This window comes from Podarcis filfolensis, assembly GCF_964270895.1.
Source record: "Podarcis filfolensis genome assembly, chromosome: 5".
In the NCBI taxonomy this organism is placed as follows: Eukaryota; Metazoa; Chordata; class Lepidosauria; order Squamata; family Lacertidae; genus Podarcis; species Podarcis filfolensis.
The window spans coordinates 11759268-11769057 of NC_139608.1; the positions used below are offsets into that span (position 1 = coordinate 11759268).

General features: G+C 44.5%; 1 protein-coding gene across 4 annotated transcripts in view; it reads left to right on the forward strand.

Annotated features, from left to right (window-relative positions):
• The window catches only part of TBL1XR1 (TBL1X/Y related 1), a 176887-nt gene extending 167863 nt beyond the window's left edge, over window positions 1–9024 (forward strand). For all 4 annotated transcript variants that reach the window (XM_083613366.1, XM_083613369.1, XM_083613368.1 and 1 more), the window contains exons 15-16: window positions 97–198; window positions 2516–9024. In XM_083613366.1, coding sequence (XP_083469492.1) covers window positions 97–198; window positions 2516–2542 — 129 coding nt within the window. In that variant the 3' untranslated portion in view covers window positions 2543–9024. The remainder of the gene's footprint in view (window positions 1–96; window positions 199–2515) is intronic.
• Window positions 9025–9790: the final 766 nt, after the last annotated feature.

Consider the following 9790-nt stretch of genomic DNA (forward strand, 5'->3'; position numbering starts at 1 on the left):
GCATACTTACAGAAAACCAAGTGGTATGTGTTTATATTAACAAGGATGATAATGTATTCTAATTGCTTTCTATTCACCCCCCTCTTTCTTTTTCAGACGGGTGCTCTAGTGCATAGTTATCGGGGAACAGGAGGCATTTTTGAGGTTTGCTGGAATGCAGGAGGAGACAAAGTTGGAGCGAGTGCTTCAGATGGTTCAGTAAGTACACAGGTTCTTGCAGTTTGTCACTCCTGGAATATCCGAGTGAGCTTGGAAATGTAGAGACTTCTTAAAACGAGCCAGAAGACCCATTGCTGCGTGACAAGCTAGGTGGGACTACAACTTAATGCAGTGTTACATGAAACCAGTAAATGAAAAAGTAAGTATCCATTGGAGCATCTCCTTAGGTAGTCAGTGAAGTGTTGCCAGGCTTAGACCAACTCCACCCATCCAGGTTGGCCATTTGACCCTCCCAAACAGGAAAGACCATTAGCGGCTTTCTGTTTGAGTGGAGACAGCGACGGGTCTTCCTGCTTGCCCTCTTGTTTCCTGTGATCCTGTGTTTCCTGACAACCCCCAAATACGGTCCAGTTACTCTGCCCCCACCTCACCCTGCTTCTTACAGGGACACGCAAATTGCCACGCCTATTCAGATCTGACACAGAGAGTTCAAAAGTTATTGTTTCCAACCAAGGAAGAATTTCCAATCATTCTTTTGAGATTCTCATGACTGCATGCAAATGTGGAGAAGAAGCGGGTAAAATTGAGTAAAACGGACTAAAGAAGAAATTATTCCTCCATAAATAATAAATAATAATAATAATAATAAATTTTTATTTATACCCCGCCCTCCCCAGCCAAGACCAGGCTCAGGGCGGCTAACAACCAATAATAAAAACAAGTTGATTAAAATACAATTTAAAAGATTAAGATACAACATTAAAACATTAGGGTGCAATTTCTTCATAGGAGGAGAAAGGAAAAAGAAAGAGGGGGAGGGAATCAAACTGATTCTAAGCCAAAGGCCGGGTGGAACAACTCTGTCTTACAGGCCCTGCGGAAAGAGATCCCGCAGGGCCCTGGTCTCAAGAGACAGATTATTCCACCAGGCCGGAGCCAGTGTTGAGAAGGCCCTGGCTCTGGTTGAGGCTAATCTAACTTCCTTAGGGCCCGGGACCTCTACGGTGTTGATGTTTATGGACCTTAAGGTCCTCCACGGGGCATACCAGAAGAGGCGGTCCCGTAGGTACGAGGAACATGGAACAAGAGAAGACTTTTTCCTGTTTTGTTTTTTTTAGAAAAAGCAAAACGCTGAGGTTCACTACCAACATCCATTTAACTCAGCAGTGTGTACAGCAAGGAGGACCGGCAACAAAATCCTGCAGCGCTCAAGCTCAGGGTGCCAGCCATGCCCTTTCCTAAGGCACACCATTCCATTCCCGCTCCAAACTTTCCTTTTTCCTACCAAAAGACACTTAGCATTCTGTGGGCACTGAGCATGCTCAGTCCTCTTTGGGGCTTGGGTTTTTTGGGGTGCCCCTTTTTTGCCCCCCTCCCAAAGGCCTTTTAGTACTTCTGGAAACTTTGGGGCTCTTGTAAGAGTCCTGATTGCCGCCATCTTGGGCTGCACCCGGAGCTCCCTGTCTGCTAGTTCAAGGACTCTTGTGCCAGCAGACGGGCAACTTTTGATGTTGTGCATTAGAGGATGTGAATGCAACCGTTTTCCATGAAGCTCACCATGCAGTGCGTCGTGCATACAGCATTGTTACTAGCAAGCTACTTCTGTGTTCCCTTGTGCAGCATAATTCTGCAGGCAGATAATGTTTAGCCATCAGAACGAAAGAATACTGCTGAGTGACTTTAACCTAGCGCCACATTAGAGGCAAAGGGACGCGGGTGGCGCTGTGGGTTAAACCACAGAGCCTAGGACTTGCCGATCAGAAGGTCGGCGGTTCGAATCCCCACGACGGGGTGAGCTCCCGTTGCTCGGTCCCTGCTCCTGCCAACCTAGCAGTTCGAAAGCACATCAAAGTGCAAGCAGATAAATAGGTACCTCTCCAGCGGTAAGGTAAACGGCGTTTCCGTGCGCTGCTCTGGTTCGCCAGAAGCGGCTTAGTCATGCTGGCCACATGACCCGGAAGCTGTACGCCGGCTCCCTTGGCCAATAAAGGGTGATGAGCGCCGCAACCCCAGAGTCGGTCATGACTGGACCTAATGGTCAGGGGTCCCTTTACCTTTACACTAGAGGCAGTCCTTTGTTTCTCAGCTGTCAACGCTCAGTATCAGTGCTTGCTAATAGCGGGAGGGAGTACACATAGGCCCAGGGCAAAAACACGAGTTGTTCATCCCCTCTTGCGACGCCCTAGTACCCATGAGTCAGAGATATCCTATCTGTGGAAGGTGACAATAGGCCTCTTCTCTGTTGTATGCAACTGATGCTCATAAGAAGTAATGTATATTCTTGTGGATTAGTCCGTTGTTCCATAGACTTCTTAACGCCCCACTTTCCCCCACCCCTTCTCTCCTCCACTTGCAGGTTTGTGTACTAGACCTACGGAAATAGCGCTATTAGTTGGAAGCCATGGACCGACTATGAATGTGTACATAGCCAAAATGACTGTCCCCTTGACCCATGTACTGCTATAGTCCCAATTGAACCATGGCCAGTTCCACTACAGCCAAACCCGAGAAAGAATTATATACATATACTGTGTATTAAAAAAAAAAAAGTGAAAACAGACAAGACACACGGCAAACGATTAACACCCTGAAGAAGACGACAAGAGGTTGTTGGGTTTTTTTGTTTTTTTTGTTTTTTCACAGCTTGTGAAGCCTGTTCACCAAGTGCTGGAATCTGCTGTGCCCCCACCCCACCCCACCCAAAATAACATGTGAGCATCTTTGAAAATGGAAAGACAAAAAACTAAACAGGAAGAGAAAGAGAGAGAGAGAGATGTAACCATAGAGGAGCAGCTCATTGTGTGTACCAAATTGGGGGAAGTTGCAGGTGGCTGCCTCCCTCCTTCCCTCCCCCCCCCCTTTTCTGCATCCCCTCCCTTCTTCAAGGTTTTTAAAAATGGAATTCCCCTATCGTGTCCCCTCCATCCCTCCTTTCTTATTTGGCTTCCTTTCTTCGTAACAGACGAGCAGTTTTTGTGTACATTGCTTTTTAACACCCCCACCCCCTTATTTTTGCTCAGAATTGGGGAGGGTGTGTGTGTGTGTGTGTGTAACGTTTTGCAGCCGTCCTTTCCGAATGCGTTATTTTAAAGGTGTAGGGACATCTCGAAGGCGTTGTGGTTCCCTGTCCACAGCTTAGGCAGGGAGGCAACGAAGCGCAAAGGAGAACTTCTCAGAACATTGTAAGTTTGACATTCCTTTACACCGACGTAAGATCCATTACTCATGGGCTCACAGGCCAGGGGGCTGGGTTGGCTCGGCCTTTAGATATAAATATATCTGTAAAAGTGTGTTCCAAAAAGCAGTCGTTCCTTACTTGAGACATTTCAGGCAAACATCAAAGGGTACAGTATTTTATTTTTGTGTGTTTTAATTAAGAAAGTGCAGGGGTGTGTTTATACACACACATAGACACTCTGGTGTTTGGAACACATGCCCGCAATGGAGGGATCAGGGTTGTGCCATTTGCTCCCACCTGAAGTTTGTGTGTTACGCTTTATATTTGCATAGGGACCTGCACACACAGACACAGCCGTGGTGTATCTACAAGGAGTGGCTCTGGACTGCACCAGTGCTGGTTCCACCAAGGCATGGACATTCCAAAACATCAGCACAGGACTAATTCAACTTTTGCTTTAGCTGTAGCTTGACAGTTTCTTTGTACCCACTGCTATAGTCTTAGAGCCCTAACTGCGCAACTGCTGCGAAGAAGGAAAGAAACGTGAGGGGAAACGGATCGTTCGGTTTGCGCTCAAATTCACCTGAGCGAGGTTTTTTTCCTGCTACAACATCCGGGCGACTCTTCACCCATTCCTTCTCAGATGTCTAGTGTCACCAAAGTCCAAATTAATTAAAAGTATTTTTGAATTTGGGGTGGGTGAGTAGGCGCCCGACACGAGACACATGCACACACTTTTTTATTTTAAAATTTTTATTATTATTAAAAAAATACAGAAATGTATTTGCCACCTCATTGCTAATACTGGGACGAAGTAAGCAGCTTGCTCGCTTACGGAAGTGTCCTACTGGAGATGTTTTGTCTATCCAAAATGTGTCGGAGAGCAGTTTTTACACCTGTGCCGAACCAGCCTTGGCACTGGCAAAACTTCAAAACAAATCGTGGCCCCTTTTTAGATCTGAAAGGAAACGGGGGGGGGGGGAGGAAGGGGATGGAATCTGAGAATTGTTTCATGATTTATTTCAAGATGAAGCAATTCAACTTCCATCAGAGGCGTGGATCTTGCCCTGCTGCTCCCATTCCATAATTTCCATACGGGCTTGCGACATTACCCGCCCCCCTCCCCAGCGCAAAAATACAACCACTACCAATAGCGGTGTTTCTTATCTCAAGCGTTGCTTTTCCTTTCCTTGCAGCGAGAGGTGGCCGTGGCAGAACTGCTCTCCGCTCACGTATTTGAGTAAAGCAAAAACCCCAGTAGCAACAACGCCCCAGCTTTGTGAAAAAAGTGGCGTGAAAGCAGATTTTCCACCAATACTGCTGATGTGCAGTGTTTTCATGCAATTCCCCACCCCTTTTCAAAGCGAATTTCTCCCTCCTCTCTCTGGAGTCCACTTCAACCGGCCCAATCTCTCTGCTGCTTGCCCCTCGATAACAAAGCCCTAGACAGAAACCTGCAGATCTGGACTACAGTTCCCATCATCCATAACCATTAGCCGTGCTTGCTGGGGGCTGATGGGAGTTGGAGTCCCAGCAGCATCCGGACAGGCACAGGTCCCCCCAGTTTTGCTTTATATAGCTCGTTGCAGATTGATCCTAATGCAGAGAAGGCAGCTTTTGGTCTCTTCTTTTCAGCCGATGACGTTTTGGGCTTTTTAGCATTGATTTCTGTGCACACTAAACCATGTTTTGAGGCAGTTGGGAGTCCAGCTCAGCCTTACATGGCATGGCAACCATTTTAGCCTACTTTTAATACACACAAACACATTAGTTATTACTAATGGGGGAGTTGCTACCTTAACGCAAAACAAGCAAAATGAAGATTTATACCCACAAGGGCAGTCAGTCATCTGATACGGCTCTCTACCAGCTGTTTGTATGGTTTGGGAATAGGCTCAAGATGTTCAGAACAATTTCCCTGTGAATTTTGATATGTAAGAAACTCTTAACTTGTTGAATATCTGGCACTTGAAACAATTTTTTTTGTGCTTTTTATTGCTGGAGGTCCAGGACTGTTGCTGACCTCTCTCATTATTAAAATAATTTTTAAAAAAAAGTTTTAAAAAATGTAAAATGAAATAAAATAAAAAATCTGTGCAATAATTTTAAACTGTGCTCCCAGAAATAGACACAAATGTTTTTGGGGATTTTTGTTTTGAATATATTTAAACGGCTCCCCCCCTTTCCCCCCCCCCTTTAGCAACGCAAATGTCAATTGCACTGAACTTAAATCTAAAAAGAAAAAAGAAAAAAAGTCAGAGGTGATTCTTGATAGTACTTTTGTATTTTGATATGGACAGTCTGTTCATTTTTCATACAAGCTGTTGAACGAATATTTCAGCGGACTTTAAAAAACTGTATAAAAACACTGATGGTGTTGAAACTCTTTTGACACAGCTGCAAGATTCCTCAGCAACGTCCACATTTCTGGTTTTGCAACCGTTTAGCTGCTTTTCTTTCCGTTTTCCAGTTTTTTCCTGTTTGTTTTGTGATTTGATTCTAGCCACCTACGTACGAGATAGCATGCAGACATTACCGAGGCTTCATTATCACCAAATCCTGGGCTGATTCCCCCTTCTCTCCCCCCCCACCCCCCCGCTTTTGCTTCTAACACAATTCAAGGTCGTCGTTTAGTTGTGTGTGTGTATACATGTGCGGGGGCCAGAAGATGCTCAGCCGCTCTCTCTCTCTCTTGAGATCACGTGGGCCGGATCCCAAACTCCAAAGCCACGCACCACTCAAGAGGGGAGCGTTATTGTCGTGGGCCGAAACACCCAAGCTGCAAACTTTTGCCCCAAGTGCTATGCGCCTATTCCCACTGAAGTTGTGACGGTCGAGAGTACTCAGTAGGTTTCGCAAGACTAGCCCCCCCGGCTGCGCTTCAGAGAATAAAATTTCAGACAGGTTTGCGCCATGAGCCTTCCCAAAAAAACCTCTCCTCCCACTACCACCTTTCTTGAGACTGCAGCCTCTTCATCTCACTAAATCCCCCAGTGCAAGCTGCTTTTGAAAACCAGCTAGCGGCGCAGGTTCCCCCCCCCGATAAGATCACGAGGGCAGGGAAAACAGCCCTCGTCACCTAGCTGCGGTCTCTTGCAGGCGTGGGCTGCTCGAACCTCAGCCCTGAAGTTGCCCGTGGTTTTGCTGCTGTCCTCTTTTATCGATGTGCCACAGTGCTGCTCCAGTTCTGAACCAGCTTCTCGTCTTAAGCATGAGATGAGCATGTAAAAAATGGCATTTGACGGGGGACGACAGGTCGGCATGTTTAGAAGGAACTTATCAAGTGCCAATTGTTCTATACAGGAATTCCAGGGAGGAGAATCTACACCATCTGGACCTCTTTAGGTCAGCCCCCAGATATTGGGGCCTTCAACCCCGTCTTTCACTCATAACGGTGACGTGCTTTTACAGGGGAGATGCATTTGCCATGACTATACTCTTTCCCTGAAATTGACTTTTAGGGCATCTCTTGCAGGAACATCTATAGAGGGGCATTGTGACCATCAGTGGTCATGGAAAGTCATTTTTAGAAATAAGCTTCCCAAGTCAATGCAATAATAATAATAATTATATTAAACAACTTTTATTTATATCCCGGGCTCAGGGCGGCTAACATCAGATATATAACAGTACAAAATCAAACAATAATTAAATTACCTCCTAAAAACAGGTCAAAATCAATATAAAGTATGATTAGATGGCTTTCCGCAGGGTTAGGGTTGGGAGCAGTAAGTGCTCTGGCTTTTGCATCTGACTGGCATTTTCTACCACGTGTTAAGAGGGGAAAGTTTGGAGTATGGTTTTGATAAGCATTGCGTGGATGACTGGCAAGTTTCAGCCAAACCATCATAACGATGGTGAGAAATTGGTTGGGGCTGTACTGCAGTCTCAGTTTCGATAGCAAGCCTTGGTGAAACTGAGATGTAGGTATACGTCAGTGAGCCTTCGGCTAAAAACAGATCCGTCTTTGGGTTGCATCATTAAAGTGTCCTTCTGGCAGAGAATACGACAGGGGCTTAAATTGGTCTAAAAGCAATGATAATTTTGTTGGCCCATGAGAAAAATAAACAAATAATCCCAAGTCCACACCAGGCCAGTTCCATTATTTTGGTTGGCTTTTAACATATGCATTGCCCTAGTATTCTAAATTTGCTCACAAAGGTCTTCAGCCCTAGATGTATTTCTGAAATTGGGCGGTATGGTTTTTTCCTTTCCTTTTTTCTGACTACTGCAACTGAGACGTGAGCTCGTCTAAACTCTTTCTGAGAGGGAGGGGGGCAAGAAGCATTGCAAAATAGAGAGGATCCGCTCTGCAATCTCTCGTGATTAGAAATCCTGCTGATCTCCAAAGGGAAAACGACCCCCGCCGACTATAGGTGAGAACAAACTTGCTGCAAAGGTTGACTTTCAGAAGCAGCGAGCCGAAAATCTCACAAGCTGAGCAAGGGGATCTGGAAATGGCTGTCAGCCATAGTCATTTGGCTCAATTTAGCAATTGCTTCCAGAATTGGTAGAAAGGGGGCAGCATTATGGCATATGGATACCAAGCCAGCGAGAGAGAATATCCATACTTCGGATCTAAAAGGAGGTGGATGTGCATTCAATGCACAGACAGTCCCCACCTCCATCCCTCCAATTTGTCAAAACCTGTGTGGCTCCTCCTTTCCATGCTGAGTTTTTTAAAAAAATAAAATTAAAAACCCTTTAATAGGTACCTTCTTTGCTGGCTTCCTGCCTTTTGGGATTCATGCACATGAGCCAAACGAGTCATTTTTTTGGATAAGTCTCTCGGTTTGGTGGACAGCAGCAAAGGTTTGATATCGGGAGCCTTCAGTCTTCTTGAGGAAGAAGACTCTTGAAGCTACTACAGGGTTATCCTGTAAGGTGAACTGGTGTCCCTTTAGCTGCCAGCCCCATAACAACACAGGATCTTCAAAACAGCTGGGTTTGACGATGCAAGGTTGGTCAGTCCCAAAATTGTGGCCAAGCCTGAATGTGCTCCTCTAGTTTTATTTTGGGTTTGTTTCTTGCATTTGTGGATGAATCCAGGAAGTCAAACTCTTGTTTCGTGGTTGCTTCTCCTGTGTGCTTTGCGATATCGTTTCTCTCGACAGGCCGCGGGAAGTCAGTCAGTCACCTATAATACAAAAGTAAACTTCTTTTCCTTCTACTACTCTCTCTCCTGACTTTGACGTAGTTGTAAAAAAAAAGACAAAACACAAAAAAAAGGTTCCGATTTGGAGTTGCTAATATTTTGGGTCTACTTCTGTGAGCCTACCTATAGCACTGGATAAAAAAAAATATGTCTTCATCACTTCTTCAGTTATATATCCAGTTAAATTTACAAATGTTGTACAAGTGTAAAACCAGCCCATGTGACAGGTTTTTTCTTTTCTTTTTTACTTGTTCAGAAAGACTTTTTATTGTTCAGTTTTCATGATTTATTGTCTAAAGAAGACTGATATAGATGTTCTATACTGTCCTGGACCCATGTTAATTACACCTTTTATGATGTATTTTGGTTCCACATCACAATGATTTTGTCTTCTCGAAAGCCCTTTTCTTAAACTGTTTCTAGGCACATTTTTTTTTCTGTTGCAGTTCCCCCCTTTGCATTGTATTGCTCTGACAAGTGTAATTTGAATCAGATCTGAAAGAGGTCCAGAATAAAATATATTTTGATACGATGCTGGCTATATGGTCTCTTCACCTTCGGTTTCACTTTTAGTATGTAAAAATTTATTCCAAACTGTCCAACACAAATGCCCTCTGGGCAGCTCAAAGAAAGCAAAGCAGTAAATGGCAATTACAAAATAGAATTGTAATAAATCAACACTAAAACGAGCACTCAATAACTTCAAACAGGGATATGATAACCTTAAGCCAAGCCTATACTGCAGATGAACTCACGGGTTCGTTAAGTGAAAGTTGCAACTTGCAATCAGTTTGAAAGCTGATCTAGTTTTCACCAAAAAGCTGGAACTTAACTGGGCTTATCCTTACACTTAGCTTACGTGCTGCATTGTTCCAGTTACAGATAGGTAGCCGTGTTGGTCTGCCATAGTCAAAACAAAAAAAATTTTTTTCCTTCCAGTAGCACCTTAAAGACCAATTGCAGTCGTTAAGAGTCATCAACAGGCTCATCACAGCTATCTGCCAATCACCCATTCCCACCACCCTTCTGAGTAATACCCCTCCCCACCTTCTCACTATATAGAAGGATCTGGCAACTTCTGTTTCAGTGTATCTGAAGAAGTGTGCATGCACACGAAAGCTCATACCAAGAACTAACTTAGTTGGTCTTTAAGGTGCTACTGGAAGGAAAAAAAAATTTTTGTGCTGCATTGTATAACCTAAAACTGAATCCTACTCTGAGCTTGAGCCAATGCTATGACTTTGTGACCTGAAACTGACTTTACCACTGGTTATCCTTGTGGCATGTCTTCAGGAGAA